General features: G+C 36.5%; 1 protein-coding gene across 9 annotated transcripts in view; it reads right to left on the reverse strand.

Annotated features, from left to right (window-relative positions):
• LOC148944860 (pickpocket protein 28-like) overlaps positions 1-23662 on the reverse strand; it is a 210109-nt gene that overhangs the window by 51919 nt on the left and 134528 nt on the right. For all 9 annotated transcript variants that reach the window (XM_089099157.1, XM_089099156.1, XM_089099154.1 and 6 more), the window contains one exon: positions 6372-6645. In XM_089099157.1, the coding sequence (XP_088955283.1) occupies positions 6372-6645 (274 nt within the window). The remainder of the gene's footprint in view (positions 1-6371; positions 6646-23662) is intronic.

Here is a 23662-nt window from a genome sequence, read left to right on the forward strand (position 1 = left end):
ACGGATACCAATTTCGATACCAATAGATACACTAAAAAAATCGGATTTTTATGCTAATTTCAAATATATAAAATTCATCAAGTTTAGTGTTACCCATCAAAAGTTAAGAGCCCGAAAAAGGGAGAGAATACCCCCTAAACGTCATAGAATCTTAATGAAAATCACACCATCAGGTTCAAGGTATCCGATAACCCCATTATAGAGACTTAAAGCTCCTATATGCAAAAATGTGGAATTCTATATTATTTCTTTCTGCCTGAAGAAAGATCATGGATGCTTGTTTATTTATTTTTTTCTTCCCAGGGATGATCGTATCGACCCGGTGGTCCTAAAATATCGCGAGAGGTCTTATTCGAACAAAAATTATAAGTTCTAGTTCCCTTACTAAGTGACCAAAAAATTGAAGGGCAATTAGGCCCCCTCCCTTGCTTATTTTTTCCCAAAGTCAGCGGATCAAAATTTTGAAATAGCCATTTTGTTCAGCATAGTTGAAAAATCTAATAACTATGTCTTTAGGTTAAAATGACCCGCCACAGTCCCCAGGGGATGGGCTGCAAGTTGTGAACTTTGCTCTTTGTTTACACATAGTATTGGTTATTGGGAAGTATACAACCATTTCTTTTGGAGGAGGGGATTGTGCATGGGGTGGATTTATAAGAGGAGAATCCTCCTATGCGAGGGAAATTTATGATTTGTGAATATTCTAGGGGAAATGTTACACTCGGGGTTTTGATAGAATTACTATACGAAATTCTTTTTAATTGTCTTACATTTTCTTCTCCAAATTTTTATATGGACCTGGGACTTTTAGATGTTCCGGTGAAATTATCCGGAGGCATTTTTCCTCACGCTTTGTTTTCTGGGAAATAATTTCCAGGGAAGGGGGCAATTACAGATTAAAGTCTTATTCCAATAAAAAAAATGCTAAGGAGAATTTTTCAGGGTGAATCGTCCACAAGCAATTTTACGGAGATGGAGGGATTATCAGTGAGGATGGAACTGTCTTGAGCGAATTTGATGGGGGGTGGTGCACTTTATGTTGAATGAAATTTCCACGGAGGAGCTTTCCGTGAGGGGAGGAATATATTTCATAGAGGGTGAGCCAGATTTACCGGCATTATTTGAAAAATGAACAAAAATTATGCCATATATGAAGGGTTGCCCCCTCCTCAATACCATATTCTTTACGCTAAAGTTTGACTGTTTACTAAAATTTAAACACAGGGCCTATTTCATTAGAATAGGAAGCTTTTCAAAAATTGCTAACAGCCAGGACCGTCGCGTATTTGGGGGGGGGGAGGGGTTGGAACCCCCCCCCCCCATGTTTTTGGTCACTCGGTAAAATAATAATTCGGTAAAATCGTGGTGCTTTGCGCCACGATTTTTCCAACGCCGTTAAAATCCTTTGTTCGGTTCAATAAAGACCAGAAAAATACTGACATATCATCTACAGAAATTTCGAACTTGGTCAGTAAATGTAGCAGTTTTACCGACTCCTACATTGATTTTATAGATGGTGCCACAACTTTCCATTTGGTTAAATAAACAGCATTAAAATAGTGACATGATATGTACTGAAATCTAAATCTCGGTTGGTAAATGCAGCGGTTTTACCGACTCGTGCAGTGATTTTATGCATTGTATTCGAAACGGACATTGTGCTAATTATTGACAATAAACAGTCGGTAAAAATAACCAGCCATTCGGTAAAATTTCTTGCTCCCCCCCCCCGAACATTTTGACTCTAACGACACTGCTAACAGCTTTAGCGTAAAAAGCAAGGTATTAGGGAGGGGGCGACCCTTCATATCCAGGATAGATCTGCTAAAATTAATATGCAAATTGTGTTTTAATTTTTCATGCACGGCGAGCAAAAATTGAACCTGCATTAGTTGAAAAAAGTTCAGAAATTAAATAAAAAACAAGTTTTGTTTAACTGAAAGTGAAGAGTGACATTAAAACTTAAGACGAGCAGCAATTATTCCGTATATGAAAGGGACTATCCCCTTCTCAACGCCTCGCTCTTTACGCTAAAATTTGACTCTATTTCACCACTCTATTTTTTGAACCAATAAAAAACTTTAGCGTAAAGAGCGAAGCGTTGAGGAGGGGACAGCCCCTTTCATATACGGAATAATTGCTGTTCGTTTTAAGTTTTAATGTTGCTCTATACTTTCAGTTAAAAAAAAAAACTTTTTTTAAATTTAATTTCATAAGAGCGATACCTTTGTCAACATATGAAGAACCGTGTATATTGCAATTGTATCTGTCTGGTTTATATGCAAAGTAATAAAAGACTGAAAATTAACGAACTAGAGAGTAATGAAGACTTATGATATACAAAGTAATATTTGACAGGGATAGTCACCAGTGATAAACCACTAGGGGTTGCATCGTGATTAGGGGATTTACGGGGATTCAGGGAACTAGATTTTTTTCCGTGTAACACACAGATTGTCGGGGATATCCCCGAAAATTTGGGGACAGTGCAAGCCCTGCTTGATTTCTAATCAGAAAAATCGAAATACTTAACCACACTAAAATAGGAAAGCTCTGACTTTGCAGTTAACGCAATAAAGAATTGCCGCAAAATTAATTCAGTCAGCTTAACGCTACCACCTGTACCGGCGGCGACGCGCGTGCAGCACGCCAGTGGCGTTGTAACACTTCGTTGGCGGTCAATCGGGCCTCTCGTTGGCGGTGTTTGGTTGATGTGCCGGCGTGGCGTCAGGGTCTAAATGGTATATTGTACGTCAGTATGACCTTTGAGACGGGGAGATTCTAAAAATACTCTTTCAATAGTTTTCAGAATTTTCGCTCGATAGTATTTTAGTTTTGTTTTAATCAAAACGCTAGAATATGGTGATTTCCTTTGGCATGATCTCTTTTGTTGCTGAAAAAGGGCCTTAAGATTTTATTCGAAGGAACACTCTTTTAATAATCTAGCACTAAATACAATGGATGGCCACATGTTTGATCGTCTTTCTCTAGAAAAGTAAGAAATATCATATCTTAACGATAGTGGCCTTAGGGTTCTCGTACATGTTGAATTTACTTTAATTCATGTCATAAGCTTTGTCCAAAATATTTTCTTAAATGAATGGAGGTTATAGATTAGTTTCTGCCCCTCCCTCCTCTTAAACCATCTTCTGTATTTGTGCGAAGCCCGCCCGTCTAGGAAAGCAAGAAGCACTGAAAAATGTATATAAAAAGGAGAAATAGGAGTATTCCCATTTATGTCAATTGATAAAATCAAAGCTCGTGGTAGTATTTGCCGTCAATCCTGTGAGCAATTTCCAGAAAGCACTCACAATCCTCCCCCACGTCTCTCCCATTTGTCGTGGTAAGTATATGAATGCAATCTTCATATCACACAGAAAAATGTTCTGTGCAAACAATGGAGCTGTCACACAGCAGTTCTGACGTAACAGGCTTATTCCAAAACAACCCCATGATTAAAAGGGAATCAGAGACAAATTTATATCCCTCTTCATTTATTAACATTCTTTTATATTCATCTAAAGGCTCGAGAGTATAGAAATGGGGGGGGGAATGTGCTTTTTGAGACTTCGGGCATACTCATCCCCTAGCTGCCTATATACCCATCTGCCCTTTTTCCCTAATAGCTGATGCAGAAGCATAAGCCGCTGAATATAGTTTTATTAAGCCTCAAATTGATTAGCTTCATTAAATTAAGCTTTGAAATAAACGTCTATATCAACCATGCCTCATAATTTAACTACAAAAGATTGAACCCGTCACCGAATGACATTACTGCTTCTGCAATTGGGAAGCTTAATAGGTAAATTTGCGATATTTTTAAATTTATTGGCTGTCTCAGAAATTTTAATCGATAGCTTTTCCTCCCTCTTTGAGTTTAAACTGTCGTTTATGTCAAATTAGCAGAAAACTCCACTTTGCGCTGTACAATCTTTTTTGCTACTAGTATGGGCACCAGTAGACAAAAAGACACTTATTTTCAGGTCGTCATGACACATCTGTTTCACGCAATTTGAAAGCAGTTTCTAGTCATATCGAACACGCTGATTATGATTATAACCGGGAATAGCTATCTCAGAGGGGTGTTTGATCCTCAGAAATGACCTGAAAGATTACCAAAACTATCTTGAGAGTTTTGTTTACAGTTGAAAGTCTATTTGAAAAGAAAAAGAATCTTCGCACCGTTCGATTTCTCGCTCTGTCAAATTCGTAAAACGGCTGGGTTTTATGCCGACATGTACCAACTAAACTGATTCATGTGTCCATCTCTAATTATTTAAGAGTATCCGATATGAAAGACTTTTACGATAGGAACAGAAGTCGAGACATTCCTGTGTCAAGAATCGGCTATTTGCCTATCATACCCAGCCAAATCCAGATGTAACTCCAGCTGCCCTGGAGAAGCTTAAGTGCACTTCAGCTGCTCTGAATATGAGTCATACAATAGTTACTTGTGACCTTCAAATTTACGAAATAGTGCTAGCCCTGAAATCGAAAGACCCTGCAAAATACCGCAATGTAATTGTGCGGCCAGGAGGACTACATATTACCATGAACTTTCTTTCTGTTATTGGCTATATGATGAAAGGATCAGGACTTGAAGAGCTGATCCTCCAAGCAGGCATCCTTCTCCCGGGAACTGCAAAAAAGATCATGACTGGCAAACCCTACTATCGATGTCTGAGAACTCACTGTATCGTGTTAGAAGCTGTATGCAGATTATATTGGGATGCCTTTGAAGATTTTTGTGTTGAAGAAGAAGTAGACACCAGTCTTTACGAGGAACTGTCATCGTGTTACTGAAAAAAAATATCAGAGCTTTTAGTTTCTCTTCGAATCAACCTTCTCTCAATGCTGAAAGACCATTGGTTCAATACAATCATCCCCGGAAAAAAAGAGAAAAATATAAGATTTCACATTTTGTATATAGGAGCTTCAAAGCCCTGTAATAAGGTTCTTAGATACGCTGAATTTGATTTTATAATTTTCATCAAAATCACTCACTCTTTAAGGGGTGTTTTGTCCCCTTTTCAAAAATAGGGCAATGTCTTGAGGCCTTAACTTTTTGTGGATAGCTTTAAGTTTTTGAGTTTTACATATTTAGAATCGTCACAAGAAATCCGACTATTTTGATGTATAAGTAACATCAAAAATCATTTTTTTTTTAAAGAAATTTGATTACTATTAGCAAGAGTCGTTCCTTACTTTAAGTTAGTTACTGTAACGAGCTTTTATAACTGTTTGATACAGTTTGATTTTATTCTTACTGTAACTGTTTGTACTATGTGTTTGTACTCACTATAACTTTGCTTTCATCAAACGTATTGTAGTTTTCATTCTCTAGAGCTACAGTAGTACGCTTTTTTCATCTTTTCAAGCAGGGAGATGTCGCAGGTATATTGAGGTAATCTTGTGCAGGGAGGCTAGGGCGTATGGAGGTACGGTAGCGATTCTTTTTCTTTTTATACAAAAAGGTTATTTTCATTGACAAAAAACGTTCCTTCACTTAATTTGAAGTCTGTCGAACAGCTATTGCGGCTATTGCGAATTATCCAGGGTTTAGTAGATCATCTTTTTCTTTGGGATGTTGGATTTATCCTTAGGATTAATTTTGAGGAAGTAAATGGTGATTACTGGCAGCCATAAAATTTTGTTGGATTTCTGCAACCCACCAATGATGTTTTAAGGTACTGGAAAATCCTAAGGCACATGGATATTCAAATAAAACTTGATTAATTTTATTTGGATTGATAGTGGTTTCGCCCAAGATGACAACGATGAACCGTGAGTCTGGGGGGCTTATGGTTAAGCAAAGTCCCAAGTAACATCTGAATTCTAAATGCCTGGCGAGGTCGAGATTGCCTGGTTCTGCTGTAAGAAAGCAAGAATATAGTGATGTAGTAGCCCACTTCACACCACCCCCTAAATTTTGATAAATAATATTAAAATAGTATTATTTAGAAAACGACATAAGGTTCTCAACCAGTACTAAATTATGGTTAAATCTCTTGAGTAAAATTGAGAAGATAATATATATGGTGATCGTTCTATACTTAATGTTCATTTTCTAAGGAGGAGGAGTCTGTAGAGTATCTGTTGTCAGTAGTTTACAAACTGATTGTTTCAAAATCTTCCTTTCATGGGAAATAAAAAGGCCGAAACTGCACATTGTAATCAGTACTTAACATTCGATCGAACGGGAGAACAGTTACGGTTTCTAGGCCTTAGAACTGCAGCAATAAGCAATTCGCTTACTGATGGTTTAAATTTTTTTCCTGGACAACAATGGTTCTGACAACCAAACATTTTTATTATTGCCTATATCATTAGAACTGTAGTAGTAAGTAATTCACTAACCATATCCTTCTTACCTGGGTAATAAAAAGGTCGACAACCACAAATTCTCATCATGGCGTCTGTTTCACATTCGATCAGACAGGATGCACTTGTGTATGTGGGCAACCATTTAAGTTTAAATGAATTGAAGCGGCACATCAGCTTCTCAAGCGGCAGACCAGCTGACTCTACTCTAGGCTCTGTGGAAGTAATTGCTGGCGTAATAGCAGTGTAAAGCTCCATTCCAGGACCCACAAGGAAACCACGTTTTCCAGGATCTGGAAATTCTTCAGAATGACCGACCAGAATCTAAAAGGTCAAATAATAGTTATAATTAACATGTCTATAATCTAAGACTTTTTAGTTTCAAACAGACTACCAACATCATAATTTTTGGGGACAGAAATGATTTCAGGGAGGGACCGAGGGGGAACTTGCCCCAAGCACAGAAATCTTAGGGGCGTAAAATTTCAAATAAATAATATAACTGTTAGTAGAAGTGGGGGTGCCAGTCGTGACATGACCACGTGGTCATGTCAGCATTTTTAATGCTGTCAGTACACCAAATAAGGGCATAGCCTCCCTAGGGGAGATGGATTTCTGAGAAATTGATTGCGTAATCAAAGTGGGTCAATGACCTCTTTTTCCAAGGTCGATTTATTTGATGTTTCTATGTGTAAATAGCTCCGGGACGAAGGTTGCACATGCGCATTGAATTCTAACGGGAACAATGTTATTGATCTAGGACTCGAGGGGGAAGTGAATTTCCGAGAAATTGATTTGCGTAATCAAAGTGTGTCAACAACAACAACATCGACCTTGACATTCACTGAGAGCGTGCACTTACAACACCGGTACGAACCACGTGGTTTATGGTCCATATATGGGCATAGAATACTGACGGGGCTCCAAATATGGGCATGGACTCATTAGGGGGAACACGTGGTTAATGGGGTCAATGACCTAAATTTCACAACAACAACATCGACCTTGACATTCGCTGAGAGCGTGCACTTACAACAACAACAACCCGGAATTTGGAACACCTGTGCTGTCGACCTCAATTCACCTATCGTGAATCAATAATTCCCCTTAGAAACAACAAATTAATTTCCCCTTTCTTGACAGATCAATCAATCAATGACATCATCTGTCAGACTTTAAAAATTTTCGCCCTAGAAACATTTCTCCAGGAATAGATCCAAGTCATTAATGTCTTTGCCTCGGAAACAACTCTTTTGGTCGAACTCCAAAAGATATTAATAACCAAAGGCCATGGAAACAATTAGGCAAGAAACATCTTAGCAATGAATTGTTTTAGCGTGCGAGAAGGTTTCCTATTAATTTGAAATGCGTTAGCACAGAGATGCCAATAACAAAGGAACACGCTGAATTTACGTTTAGGGATTATTTGGGCGAAACCGTTTTAGACAGGTTATGGAACTATTTCGGCGAAACAGATAGAGACATTTTAAAAGAAGATTTTTGAAGAGATTTTAGAAGAGAATTTGAGTGTCGTCGTTATAATACACAAGTTTCATTTGAACAGTGTTGTGAGGTCCTCTAACCCAACCCCAAAGGGTTCCGATCCTCCTACCCAAACCCCGAAGGAAGCCCCCGGTCCTCAAAGGCCCCCCAAGCTCCCAAAGGCCCTCCACCGGTCCCCAAATGTCCCCCAGGCCCCCAACTATCCCCCCGGACACTCAAAGGTCCCCCAAGCTCCCAAAGGGCCACCGGAGCCCCCAAAGGCCCACCCCAGACCCGCAACGGCGATCCCCGGGCCCCCCAAAGGCCCATCGAGTTCTCAAAAGACCAACAGGGTCCCAAAGGCCCTCCACCGGTCCCCAAATGGCCCCCCGGCGCCCAACTGGACCCCCGGCCCCCCAAAGGCCCTCACCCGGCCCCCAAAGGTCCACCGGGCTCCCAAAGGACCAATCGGTCCTCAAGTGCCCCCCAGACCCCCAAAGGCCCTCCCGGTGCCCCCAAGGGCCTCCCCCGGCCCCCAAAGGTCCCCCGGGCTCCCCAAGGATCAAACGGCACTCAAGGGCCCCCCCAGACCCCCAAAGGCCCGTCCTGGGTCCCCCCACGGCCTCCAGACCCTACCCCGGCCCTTCTTGTGTCACACAGGGCTACCTCCGGTCTCACCCGACCCATCGTGCTACAAAAAGCCCACCGGGAACACCCATATCTACCCCATGTGCACCCCTGTCCAACCCGCCCCCCCCGGACCTCCCTCGTCCTCAAGGCTGCTCCACCGGGCCCCCACGGCCCATCGAGCTCCCAAAGGACCAACGGGGTCCCAAAGGCCCTCCACCGGTCCCCAAAGGCCCATCGAGCTCCCAAAGGACCAACGGGGTCCCAAAGACCCTCCACCGGTCCCCAAAAGTCCCCCCGGCACCCCCAGGCCCTCCACCGGCCCCCAACTGCCCCCCCAAGCTCCCAAAGGATCACCGGCGCCCCCAACTGCCCCCCAAGCTCCCAAAGGCTCACCGGCGCCCCCCAAGGCCCCCCCCCACCCCCCAAGGCCATCCCCCGGCCCCACCAAGGCATTATTTACTTACCATAAGTTGTTGTGCTTTTAAAATTTCTGCTTTTGTTTTCTAAAATAATCGCCAAAAATGCCTAAAACTGTTTCACACAAATAGACACATACACAGAGACATACACACAGAGACACAAACAGAGACAAACACACAGAGACACACACACAGAGACACACACACAGAGACACACGCACAGAGACACACACACAGAGACACACACACAGAGACACAAACACACAGAGACACACACAGTTTCTGGTTTACATTGTCACAGTTACATTTTCTTGATTTTTCAAAGTTCATTTTGAATTTCTTTCGTTGAAATGCAAGAGTTGGAATATTTCAGCAGTGTTTGGTTGTGGTTTACCTTGTCACATTTACATTTTATTGATTTGTCAAAGTTCATTTCGAATTTCTTTCGTTGAAATGCAAGAGTTGGAATATTTCAGTAGTGTTTGGTTGTGGTTTAACTTGTCACAGTTACATTTTCTTGATTTTTCAAAGTTCATTTTGAATTTCTTTCGTTTAAATGAACTAGTTGTAATATTTCAGTAGTGTTAGGTTGTGGTTTAACTTGTCACAGTTACATTTTCTTGATTTTTCAAAGTTCATTTTGAATTTCTTTTGTTGAAATGCAAGAGTCGGAATATTTCAGTAGTGTTTGGTTGTGGTTTACCTTGTCAAAGTTACATTTTCTTTATTTTTCAAAGTTCATTTGAATTTCTTTTGTTGAAAAGCAAGAGTTGGAATATTTCAGAATTGTTTGGTTGTGGTTTACCTGGTCACAGTTCAATTTTCTGGATTTTTCAAAGTTCATTTGAATTTCTTACGTTGAAATTCAATAGTTGGAATATTTCAGTAGTGTTTGGTCATGGTTTACCTTGTCACAGTTACATTTTCTTGATTTTTCAAAGTTCATTTTGAATTTCTTTCGTTGAAATGCAAGAGTTGGACTATTTCAGTGGTGTTTGGTTATGGTTTACCTTGTCACAGTTACATTTTCATGGTTTTTCAAAGCTCATTTTGAATTTCTTTCGTTGAAGTGCAAGAGTTGGAATATTTCAATAGTGTTTGGTTGTGTTTTACCATGTCACAGTTACATTTTCGTGATTTTTCGTAGTTCAATTCTGATTTCTTTGATTGAAATGCAAGATTTGGACTGTTTCAGAAGTGTTTGGTTGTGGTTTACTTTTTCAGAGTTAAATTCTCTTGACTTTTCGAAGTCCAATTCTAATTTCTTTCATTGAGATGCAAGATTTGGAATATTTCAGTGGTGTTTGGTTATGGTTTAACATGTCAAAGTTAAATTTTATTGATTTTTAATATTTAATATTGTATTTCTTTCGTTGAAGTGTAAGAGTTGGAATATTTCAGTAGTGTTTGGTTGTGGTTTACCTTGTCACAGTTACATTTTCTTGATTTTTCAAAGTTCATTTTGAATTTCTTTCGTTGAAATGCAAGAGTTGGAATATTTCAGTAGTGTTTGGTTGTTGTTTACCTTGTCACAGTTACATTTTCTTGATTTTTCAAAGTTCATTTTGAATTTCTTTCGTTGAAATGCAAGAGTTGGAATATTTCAGTAGTGTTTGGTTGTGGTTTACCTTGTCACAGTTACATTTTCTTGATTATTCAATTTTCATTTTGAATTTCATTCGTTGAAATGCAAGAGTTGGAATATTTCAGTAGAGCTCGGTTGTGGTTTAACTTGTCAGAGTTACATGTTCTTGATTTTTCAAAGTTCATTTTGAATTTCTAACGTTGAAATGCAAGAGTTTGAATAATTCAGTAGTGTTAGGTTGTGGTTTAACTTGTCACAGTTACATTTTCTTGATTTTTCAAAGTTCATTTTGAATTTCTTTCGTTGAAATGCAAGAGTTGGAATATTTCAGTAGTGTTTGGTCGTGATTTACCTTGTCACAGTTACATTTTCGTGATTTTTCAAAGTTCATTTTGAATTTCATTTGTTGAAATGCATGAGTTGGAATATTTCAGTAGAGTTCGGTTATGGTTTAACTTGTCATAGTTAAATTTTATTGATTTTTCAAAGTTCATTTTTAATTTCTTTGTTGAAATGCAAGAGTTGGAATATTTCAGTAGTGTTTGCTTGTGGTTTACCTTGTCACAGTTACATTTTCTTGATTTTTCAAAGTTAATTTTGAATTTCTTTCGTTGAAAAGCAAGAGTTGGAATATTTCAGTAGTGTTTGGATGTGGATTACCTTGTCACAGTTACATTTTCTTGATTTTTCAAAGTTCATTTGAATTTATTTAATTGAAATGCAAGAGTTGGAATATTTCAGAATTGTTTGGTTGTGGTTTACCTTGTCACAGTTACATTTTATTGATTTTTAAAAGTTAATTTTGAATTTATTTCTTTGAAATGCAATAGTTGGAATATTTCAGTAGTGTTTGGTTTTGGTTTACCTTGTCACAGTTACATTTTCTTGATTTTTCAAAGTTCATTTCGAATTTCTTTCGTTGAAATGCAAGAGTTGGAATATTTCAGTAGTGTTTGGTTGTGGTTTACCTTGTCACAGTTACATTTTCATGATTTTTCAAAGCTCATTTTGAATTTCTTTCGTTGAAAAGCAAGAGTTGGAATATTTGAGTAGTGTTTGCTTATGGTTTCACTTGTCACAGTTACATTTTCTTGATTTTTCAAAGTTCATTTTGAATTTCTTTCCTTGAAAAGCAAGAGTTGGAATATTTCAGTAGTGTTTGGTTGTGGTTTACCTTGTCACAGTTACATTTTCTTGATTTTTCAAAGTTCATTTTGAATGTCTTTCGTTGAAATGCAATAGTTGGAATATTTCAGTTGTGTTTGGTTATTGTTTACCTTGTCACAGTTACATTTTAACAATTTTTCAAAGTTTATTTTGAATTTTTTTCGTTGAAGTGCAAGAGTTGGACAATTTCAGTAGTGTATGGTCGTGGTTTACCTTGTCACAGTTACATTTCTTGATTTTTCAAAGTTCTTTTTGAATGTCTTTCCTTGAAATGCAAGAGTTGGAATATTTCAGTAGTGTTTGGTTGTGGTTTAACATGTCATAGTTACATTTTCTTGATTTTTCAAAGTTCATTTTGAATTGCTTTCGTTGAAATGCAAGAGTTGGAATATTTCAGTAGTGTTTGGTTATGGTTTACCTTGTCAAAGTTACATTTTCTTGATTTTTCAAAGTTCATTTTGAATTTCTTTCGTTGAAATGCAAGAGCTGGAATATTTCAGTAGTGTATGGTCGTGGTTTACCTTGTCACAGTTACATTTTCTTGATTTTTCAAAGTTCATTTTGAATTTCTTTCATTGAAATGCAAGAGCTGGAATATTTCAGTAGCGTTTGGTTGTGGTTTACCTTGTCACAGTTACATTTTCTTGATTTTTCAAAGTTCATTTTGAATTTATTTCGTTGAAATGCAAGAGTTGGAATATTTCAGTAGTGTTTGGTTGTGGTTTACCTTGTCACAGTTACATTTTCTTGATTTTTCAAACTTCATTTTGAATTTCTTTCGTTGTAATGCAAGAGTTGGAATATTTCACTAGTGTTTGGTTGTGGTTTACCTTGTCACAATGACATTTTCTTGATTTTTCTAAGTTCATTTTTGAATTTCTTTCGTTTAAAAGCAAGAGTTGGAATATTTCAGTAGTGTTTGCTTGTGGTTTACCTTGTCACAGTTACATTTCTTGATTTTTCAAAGTTCATTTGAATTTATTTAGTTGAAATTCAAGAGTTGGAATATTTCAGCAGTGTTTGGTTGTGGTTTACCTTGTCACAGTTACAGTTTCTTGATTTTTCAAAGTTCATTTTGAATGTCTTTCGTTGAAATGCATGAGTTGGAATATTTCAGTAGTGTTTGGTCGTGGTTTACCTTGTCACAGTTACATTTTCTTGATTTTTCAATGTTAATTTTGAATTTCTTTTGTTGAAATGAAAGAGTTGGAATATTTAAGTAGAGTTATGTTGTGGTTTAAATTTTCAAAGTTACATATTCTTGATTTTTAATTTTTAATTTTTAATTTATTTAATTTAAATTTAAGAGTTGGAATATTTAATTAGTGTTTGGTTGTGGTTTACCTTGTCAAAGTTACATTTTCTCTTGATTTTTTTCAAAGTTCATTTGAATTTTTTTTCATTTGAAATGCAAGAGTTGGAATATTTCAGAAGTGTTTGGGTGTGGTTTACCTTGTCACAGTTAAATTTTCTTGATTTTTCAAAGTTCATTTTGAATTTCTTTCGTTGAAATGCAATAGTTGGAATATTTCAGTTGTGTTTGGTAGTGGTTTAACTTGTCACAGTTACATTTTCTTGATTTTTCAAAGGTCATTTTTAATTTCTTTCATTGAAATGCAAGAGTTGGACTATTTCAGTAGTGTTTGGTTGTGGTTTACCTTGTCACAGTTAAATTTTCATGATTTTTCAAAGCACATTTTGAATTTCTTTCTTTGAAATGCAAGAGTTGGAATATTTCAGTAGTGTTTGCTTATGGTTTACCTTGTCACAGTTACATTTTCATGATTTTTCAAAGTTCATTTTGAATTTCTTTCGTTGAAATGCAAGAGTTGGAATATTTCAGTAGTGTTTGGTTATGGTTTACATTGTCACAGTTACATTTTCTTGATTTTTCAAAGTTAATTTAGAATTTCTTTCTTTGAAATGCAAGAGTTGGACTGTTTCAGTGGTGTTTGGTTATGGTTTACCTTATCACAGTTACATTTTCTTGATTTTTCAATGCTCATTTTGAATTACTTTCGTTGAAATGCAAGAGTTGGAATATTTCAGTAGTGTTTGCTTATGGTTTACCTTGTCACAGTTGCATTTTCTTGATTTTTCAAAGTTCATTTGAATTTCTTTCTTTTAAATGCAAGAGTTGGAATATTTCAGTAGTGTTTGGTTATGGTTTACCTTCGCAAAGATACATTTTCTTGATTTTTCAAAGTTCATTTAGAATTTCTTTCGTTGAAATTCAAGAGTTGGAATATTTCAGTGGTGTTTGGTTATGGTTTACATTATCACAGTTACATTTTCTTGATTTTCAAATTCATTTTGAATTTCTTTCGTTGAAATGCAAGAGTTGGAATATTTCACTAGTGTTTGGTTCTGGTTTACCTTGCCACATTTACACACATTTATGCACATATTTACACACACACACACACATACACGCATACACACACACACACACACACACATACACACATACAAACACACATATACACAAAAACACACCTACACACACACACACACATAAACACACACATACACACACACACATACACACACACACACATACACACACACACGTTAGATTCAGTTAGGTGAGGTTATCCAATGTACGCTTCACTTAGGTTATCTTAGGTGAGGTGAGAGACATGCAAAAAGTTAGGTGTATGATTAGGTTAGGTTAGGTTAGATTAAGTTAGGTTAGGTTAAGTTAGGTTAGGATAGGTTAGCCTACGTACGCGCACATATAGGTTAGTTTAGTTTGGATTAAGTTAGGTTAGGTTAAGTTAGGTTAGGTTAGATTAAGTTAGGTTAGGTTAAGTTAGGATAGGTTAGATTAAGTTAGGTTAGGCTAGTTAGGTTAGGCTAGGTTAGCCTACGTACGCGCGCGTACGTAGGCTAACTTAGCCTAACCTAACTTAGCCTAACCTAACTTAATCTAACCTATCCTAACTTAACCTAACCTAACTTAATCTAACCTAACCTAACTTAACCTAACCTAACTTAATCCAACCTAACCTAACCTATATCCGCGCGTACGTAGGCTAACCTATCCTAACCTAACTTAACCTAACCTAACTTAATCTAACCTAACCTAATCTAATCATACACCTAAGTTTTTGCCTGTCTCTCACCTAACCTCAGCTAACCTCAGTGAAGCGCACATTAGCTGACCTGCCCTAACTTTACCTAACGTGTGTGTGTATGTGTGTGTGTGTATCTGTGTGTGTGTATGTGTGTGTGTGTATGTGTGTGTGTGTGTGTATGTGTGTGTGTGTGTATCTGTGTGTGTATGTGCGTGTGTGTGTGTGTGTGTGTATGTGGGTGTTTGTATGTGTTTGAGTGTATGTGTGTGTGTGTGTACATATGTGTATACATGTGTGTAAATGTGGCAAGGTAAACCATAACCAAACACTAGTGAAATATTCCAACTCTTACATTTCAACGAAAGAAATTCAAAATAAATTTGAAAATAAAGAAAATGTAACTGTGATAAGGTAAACCATAACCAAACACCACTGAAATATTCCAACTCTTGCATTTCAACTAAAGAAATTCGAAATGAACTTTGAAAAATCAAGAAAATGTAACTTTGAGAATTTAAACAATAACCAAAAAATACTTAAATATTCAAACAATTTAAATTAAAAGAATTAAATTCAAAATAACATTTTAAAATCAAGAAAATGTAACTGTGACAAGGTAAACCATAAGCAAACACTACTGAAATATTCCAACTCTTGCATTTCAACGAAAGAAATTCAAAATGAGCATTGAAAAATCAAGATAATGTAACTGTGATAATGTAAACCATAACCAAACACCACTGAAATAGTCCAACTCTTGCATTTAAACGAAAGAAATTCTAAATTAACTTTGAAAAATCAAAAAAACGTAACTGTGACACTTTAAACCATAACCAAACACTACTGAAATATTCCAACTCTTGCATTTCAACTAAAGAAATTCAAAATGAACTATGAAAAATCATGAAAATGTAACTTTGACAAGGTAAACCATAAGCAAACACTACTGAAATAGTCCAACTCTTGCATTTAAACGAAAGAAATTCAAAATGGGCTTTGAAAAATCATGAAAATGTAACTGTGACAAGGTAAACCACAACCAAACACTACTGAAATAGTCCAACTCTTGCATTTCAATGAAAAAAATTCAAAATGAACTTTGAAAAATCAAGAAAATGTAACTGTGACAAGGTAAACCACGACCAAACACTACTGAAATATTCCAACTATTGCATTTCAAAGAAAGAAATTCAAAATTAACTTTTAAAAATCAAGAAACTTTAACTTTGACAATGTAAACCACAACCAAACACTTCTGAAATATTCCAACTCGTTCATTTCAAATGAAAGAAATTCAATTAACATATAAAAAATAAAGATAATGTATCTTTGACAAGGTAAACCACAATCAAACACTACTGAAATATACCAACTCTTGCTTTTCAAAGAAAGAAATTCAAAATTAACTTTTAAAAATCAAGAAAATGTAAATTTGACAATGTAAACCATGACCAAACAATACTGAAATATTCTAACTCTTTCCTTTCAATTAAAGAAATTCAAAATGAACTTTGAAAAATCAAGAAAATATAACTGTGACAATTTAAACCACAACCTAACGCTACTGAAATATTCCAACTCTTGAATTTCAACAAAGGAAATTCAAAATGAACTTTGAAAAATCAAGAAAATGTAACTGTGACAAGGTAAACCACAACCAAACACTACTGAAATATTCCAACTCATCCATTTCAACTAAAGAAATTAAAAATGAACTTTGAAAAATCAAGAAAATGTAACTGTGAAAAGGTAAACCACAACCAAACACTGATGAAATATTCCAACTCTTGCATTTCAACGAAAGAAATTCAAATGTACTTTTAAAAATACAGAAATGTAACAGTGACAATGTAAACCACAACCAAACACTACTGAAATATTCCAACACTTTCTTTTCAACGAAATAAATTAAAAAATGAACTTTGAAAAATCTAGAAAATGTAATTGTGACAAGGTAAACCACAACCAAACACTAGTGAAATATTCCAACTCTTGCATTTCAACGAAAGAAATTCAAAATGAACTTTGAAAAATCAAGAAAATGTAACTTTGACAAGTTAAACCACAACCAAACACTACTGAAATATTCCAACTCTTGCATTTCAACGAAAGCAATTCAAAATGAAATTTTAAAAATCAAGAACATGTACATTTGTCAAGTAAATCCACAACCAAACGCAACTGAAATATTCCAACTCTTGCATTTCAATGAAAGAAATTCAAAATTAACTTTGAAAAATCAAGAAAATGTAACTGTGACAAGGTAAACCACGACCATACACTACTGAACTATTCCAGCTCTTGCATTTCAACGAAAGAAATTCAAAATGAACATTGAAAAATCAATAAAATGTAACTGTGACAATTTAAACCGCAACCAAACACTGATGAAATATTCCAACTCTTGCATTTCAACGAAAGCAATTCAAATGAACGTTGAAAAATCAAGAAAATGCAACTTTGACAAGGTAAACCAACACCAACCACAACTGAACTATTCCAACTCTTTCATTTCAAGGAAATAAATTCAAAATGAACAATTAAAAAAAAAGAAAATTTAACTGTGACAAGGTAAACCAAGACCATAAACTACTGAAATTGTCCACCTCTTTCAATTCAACGAAATAAATTCAAATAGAACTTTGAAAATTTAGGAATTTGTAACTGTGACAAGGTTAACCACAAACAAACACCACTGAAATATTCAAACTCATGCATTTAAATGAATTAAATTAAAAATGAAATTTGAAAAATCAACAAAATGTAAATGTGACAAGGTAAAAAATAACAAAACACAAATCAAAAAATCAAACTCTTGAATTTAAAGGAAAGAAATTCAAAATGAACTTTGAAAAATCAAGAAAATGTAACTGTGACAAGGTAAACCACAACCAAACACCACTGAAATATTCTAACTCTTGCTTTTCAACGAAAGAAATTCAAAATGAGCTTTGAAAAATCATGAAAATGTAACTGTGACAAGGTAAACCATAACCAGACAGTACTGAAATAGTCCAACTCTTGCATTTCAACGAAAGAAATTCAAAATGAACTTTGAAAAATCAAGAAAATGTAACTGTGACAAGGTAAACCATAAGCAAACACTACCGAAATATTCCAACTATTGCATTTCAACGAAAGAAATTCAAAATGAACTTTGAAAAATCAAGAAAATGTAACTGTGACAATGTAAACCACAACCAAACACTTCTGAAATATTCCAACTCTTGCATTTCAATTAAAGAAATTCAAATGATCTTTGAAAAATCAAGAAAATTTAACTGTGACAAGGTAAAACATAACCAAACCCTACTGAAATATTCCAACTCTTGCATTTCAACGAAAGAACTTCAAAATGAACTTTGAAAAATCAAGAAAATGTAACTGTGACAAGGTAAACCACAACCAAACACTACTGAAATATTCCAACTCTTGCATTTCAACAAAGAAATTCAAAATGAACTTTGAAAAATCAAGAAAATTTAACTGTGACAAGTTAAACCACAACCGAACTCTACTGAAATATTCCAACTCATGCATTTCAACAAAGGAAATTCAAAATGAACTTTGAAAAATCAAGAAAATGTAACTGTGACAAGGTAAACCACGACCAAACACTACTGAAATATTCCAACTCTTGCATTTCAACGAAAGAAATTCAAAATGAACTTTGAAAAATCAAGAAAATGTAACTGCGACAAGGTAAACCACAACCAAACACTACTGAAATATTCCAACTCTTGCATTTCAACGGTAGAAATTCAAAATGAACTTTGAAAAATCAAGAACATGTAACTCTGACAAGTTAAACCACAACCGAACGCTACTGAAATATTCCAACTCATGCATTTCAAAGAATGAAATTCAAAATGAACTTTGAAAAATCAAGAAAATGTAACTGTGACAAGGTAATCCACAACCAAACACTACTGAAATATTCCAACTCTTGCATTTCAACGAAAGAAATTCAAAATGAACTTTGAAAAATCAAGAAAATGTAACTGTGACAAGGTAAACCACAACCAAACACTACTGAAATATTCCAACTCTTGCATTTCAACGAAAGAAATTCAAAATGAACTTTGAAAAATCAAGAAAATGTAACTGTGACAAGGTAAACCACAACCAAACACTACTGAAATATTCCAACTCTTACACTTCAACGAATGAAATTCAAAATGAACTTTGTAAAATCATGAATATGTTAGTGTGACAAGGTAAACCATAACCAAACACCACTGAAATATTCCAACTCTTGCATTTCAACGAAAGAAATTCGAAATGAACTTTGAAAAATCAACAACATCTAACTGTGACAATGTAAACCACGACCGACAACTTCTTAAATATTCAAACTCTTGCATTTCATCGAAATAAATTCAAAATGAACTTTGAAAAATCAAGAAAATGTAACTGTGACAAGGTAAACCACAACCAAACACTATTGAAATATTCCAACTCTTGCACTTCAACGAAAGAAATTCAAAATGAGCTTTGAAAAACCATGAAAATGTAACTGTGACAAGGTAAACCATAACCAAACACCACTGAAATATTCCAACTCTAGCATTTCAATGACAGAAATTCAAATTGAACTTTGAAAAATCAAGAAAATGTAACTGTGACAAGGTAAACCACAATCCGACTCTATTGAAATATTCCAAATATTGCTCCTCAAGAAAGAAATTCAAAATGAACTTTGTAAATACAAGAAAATGTAACTTTGACAAGGTAAACCATAACCAAACACTACTGAAATATTCCAACCTTTGCATTTCAACGAAAGAAATTGAAAATGAACCTCGAAATATCAAGAAAATGTAACTGTGACAAGGTAAACCACAACCAAACACTATTGAAATATTCCAACTCTTTCACTTCAACGAAAGAAATTCAAAATGATCTTTGAAAAATCATGAAAATGTAACTGTGACAAGGTAAACCACAACCAAACACCACTGAAATAGTCCAACTCTTGCATTTCAACGAAAGAAATTCAAAATGAACTTTGAAAAATCAAGAAAATGTAACTGTGACAAGGTAAACCACAACCAAACACTATTGAAATATTCCAACTCTTGCACTTCAACGAAAGAAATTCAAATGAACTTTGAAAAATCAAGAAAATTTAACTGTGACAAGGTAAAACACAACCAAACACTACTGAAATAGTACAACTCTTGCTTTTCAAGGGAAGAAATTCAAAATGAACTTTGAAAAATCAAGAAAATGTAACTGTGACAAGGTAAACCATAAGCAAACACTACTGAAATATTCCAACTCTTTCTTTTAAATTAAATAAATTCAAAATTATCTTTTAAAAATCAAGAAAATGTAACTGTGACAAGGTAAACCACGACCAAACACTAGTGAAATAGTCCAACTCTTGCATTTCAACGAAAGAAATTCAAAATGAACTTTGAAAAATCAAGAAAATGTAACTGTGACAAGGTAAACCAAAACCAAACACTACTGAAATATTCCAACTGTTGCATTTCAACGAAAGAAATTCAAAATGAAATTTGAAAAAACAAGAAAATGTAACTGTGACAAGGTAAACCACAACCAAACACTTCTGAAATATTCCAACTCTTGCATTTCAATGAAATAAATTCAAATTAACTTTTAAAAATAATGAAAATGTAACTGTGACAAGGTAATCCACATCAAAACACTACTGAAATATTCCAACTCTTGCTTTTCAACGAAAGAAATTCAAAATGAACTTTGAAAAATCAATAAAATGTAACTGTTACAATTTAAACGACTAGCAACCACTAATTAAATATTCAAACTCTTTAATTTAAAGAAATACATTAAAAATTAACTTTAAAAAATCAATAAAATTTAACTGTGACAATGTAAAACACAACCAACCGCGACTGAAATGTTACAAATGAGTTATGTATACAAAGGAAATTCAAAATTAACTTTTTATAATCATGAAAATGTAACTATTACACTTTAAAACACGCCCAAAAACTACTGAACTATTCCAACTCTTGCATTTCAACGAAAGAAATTCAAAATGAACTTTGAAAAATCAAGAAAATGTAACTGCGACAATGTAAACCACAACCAAACACTACTGAAATATTCCAACTCTTGCATTTCAACGGTAGAAATTCAAAATGAACTTTGAAAAATCAAGAAAATGTAACTGTGACAAGTTAAACCACAACCGAACGCTACTGAAATATTCCAACTCTTGCATTTCAACGAATGAAATTCAAAATGAACTTTGAAAAATCAAGAAAATGTAACTGTGACAAGATAATCCACAACCAAACACTACTGAAATATTCCAACTCTTGCATTTCAACGAAAGAAATTCAAAAAGAACTTTGAAAAATCAAGAAAATGTAACTGTGATAATGTAAACCACGACAAAAAACTACTTAAATAATCCAAATATTACCTTTCATCGAAATAAATTCAAAATGAACTTTTAAAAATCAAGAAAATGTAACTGTGACAAGGTAAACAACAACAAAAAACTAATGAAATATTCCAACTCTTACATTTCAACGAATGAAATTCAAAATGAACTTTGAAAAATCAGGAATATGTAACTGTGATAAGGTAAACCATAACCAAACACCACTGAAATAGTCCAACTTTTGCATTTCAACGAAAGAAATTCAAATGAACTTTTAAAAATCAGGAAAATGTAACTGTGACACGGTAAGACACGACCAAACACCACTGAAATAGTCCAACTCTAGCATTTCAATGAAAGAAATTCAAAATGAACTTTGAAAAATCTCGAAAATGTAACTGTGACAAGGTAAACCACAACCAAACACTATTGAAATATTCCAACTCTTGCACTTCAACGAAAGAAATTCAAAATGAGCTTTGAAAAACCATGAAAATGTAACTGTGACAAGGTAAACCATAACCAAACACCACTGAAATAGTCCAACTCTTGCATTTCAACGAAAGAAATTCAAAATGAACTTTGAAAAATCAAGAAAATGTAACTGTGACAAGGTAAACCACTACCAAACACTACTGAAATATTCCAGCTATTGCATTTCAACGTAAGAAATTAAAATGAACTTTGAAAAATCAAGAAAATTGAACTTTGACCAGTTAAACCACAACCAAACAATTCTGAAATATTCCAAATCTTGCTTTTCAACAAATTAAATTCAAATGAACTTTGAAAAATCAAGAAAATGTAACTTTGACAGGGTAAACCTCAACCAAACACTACTGAAATATTCCAACTCTTGCATTTCAACAAAAGAAATTCAAAATGAACTTTGAAAAATCAAGAAAATGTAACTGTGACAAGTTAAACCACAACCGAACTCTACTGAAATATTCCAACTCTTTCATTTCAACAAAAGAAATTCAAAATGAACTTTGAAAAATCAAGAAAATGTAACTGTGACAAGTTAAACCACAACCAAACACTACTGAAATATTCCAACTCTTGCATTTCAACGAAAGAAATTCAAAATGAACTTTGAAAAATCAAGAAAATTTAACTGTGACAAGGTAAACCACAACCAAACACTGCTGAAATATTCCAACTCTTGCATTTCAACGAAAGAAATTCAAAATGAACTTTGAAAAATCAAGAAAATGTAACTGTGACAAGGTAAACCATAACCTGTGTGTGTCTCTGTGTGTGTGTGTCTCTGTTTGTGTGTCTCTGTGCGTGTGTCTCTGTGCGTGTGTCTCTGTGTGCGTGTCTCTGTGTGTGTGTCTCTGTGTGTTTGTCTCTGTTTGTGTCTCTGTGTGTGTGTCTCTGTGTATGTGTCTCTTTGGGTGAAACAGTTTGAGGCATTTTAGGCGATGATTTTAGAAAACAAAAGCAGAACTTTTAAAATCACAACAAGTGAAGGTCAGTAAATATTTCCTTTGTGGGGCCGGGGGATGGCCTGTGGGGGTGTGGGGGGGCCTTTGGGGGCGCGGGTGATCGTTTGGGAGCTTGGGGGGCAGTTGGGGGCGCCGGTGATCCTTTGAGAGCTTGGGGGGCAGTTGGGGGCCGGTGGATGGCCTTTGGGTGCCTGGGGGACTTTTGGGGACCGGTGGAGGGCCTTTGGGATCCCGTTGGTCCTTTGGGAGCTCGATGGGCCTTTGGGGACCGGTGGTGGGCCTTGGGGACCCGGGGGGGCCGGGGGGAGCGCGAGGGGCCGTGGGGGAGCGGTTGAGGCACGGGGAGGAACAGGGTTGGCCGGGGGGGGCGGGGGTGTCTGTGGGAGCCAGGTGGAGGGTCTATGGGATTCCGGTGGTCCGGTGGGCGCGCGAGGGGCCGTTGGAGCCGGGTGGAAGCCCTGTGGGGCCCAAGAAAGGCGGTGGGAGGGGGTGGAGGCCAGGGGGGGGCCGGTGAAGGCGCTGGGGGCGGCTGGGGGGGCAGGGGAGATCCGATGGAGCCGTGGGGAGTCGGGGGACCCGGTGGGTGCCGGGAGAGGGCTTGTGGGGGACAGGGCGGGCCTTTGGGGGTCGGTGGGGCCCGGGCGGACCGATTGGTCGTTTGGGAGTCCGGTGGACCTTTGGGGGCCGGGTGAGGGCCTTTGGGGGGCGGGGGGGCCAGTTGGGAGCCTGGGGGACATTTGGGGACCGGTGGAGGGCCTTTGGGACCCTGTTGGTCTTTTGGGAACTCGATGGGCCTTTGGGGGGCCCGGGGATGGCCGTTGAGGGTCTGGGGTGGGCCTTTGGGGGCGCCGGTGGCCCTTTGGGAGCTTGGGGGACCTTTGAGTGTCCGGGGGGGCAGTTGGGGGCCGGGGGGACAGGGGGGGCCCGGTGGAGGGCCTTTGGGAGCTTGGGGGGCCTTTGAGGACCGGGGGCTTCCTTCGGGGTTGGGGTAGGAGGATTGGAACCCTTTGGGGTTGGGTTAGAGGACCTCACAACACTGTTCAAATGAAACTTGTGTATTATAACGACCACACTCAAATTCTCTTCTAAAATCTCTTCAAAAATCTTCTTTTAAAATGTCTCTATCTGTTTCGCCGAAATAGTTCCATAAC

This window comes from Artemia sp. Qi Xiang Cuo, chromosome 13 (genome assembly GCF_049724085.1).
Source record: "Artemia sp. Qi Xiang Cuo chromosome 13, ASM4972408v1, whole genome shotgun sequence".
NCBI lineage: Eukaryota > Metazoa > Arthropoda > Branchiopoda > Anostraca > Artemiidae > Artemia > Artemia sp. Qi Xiang Cuo.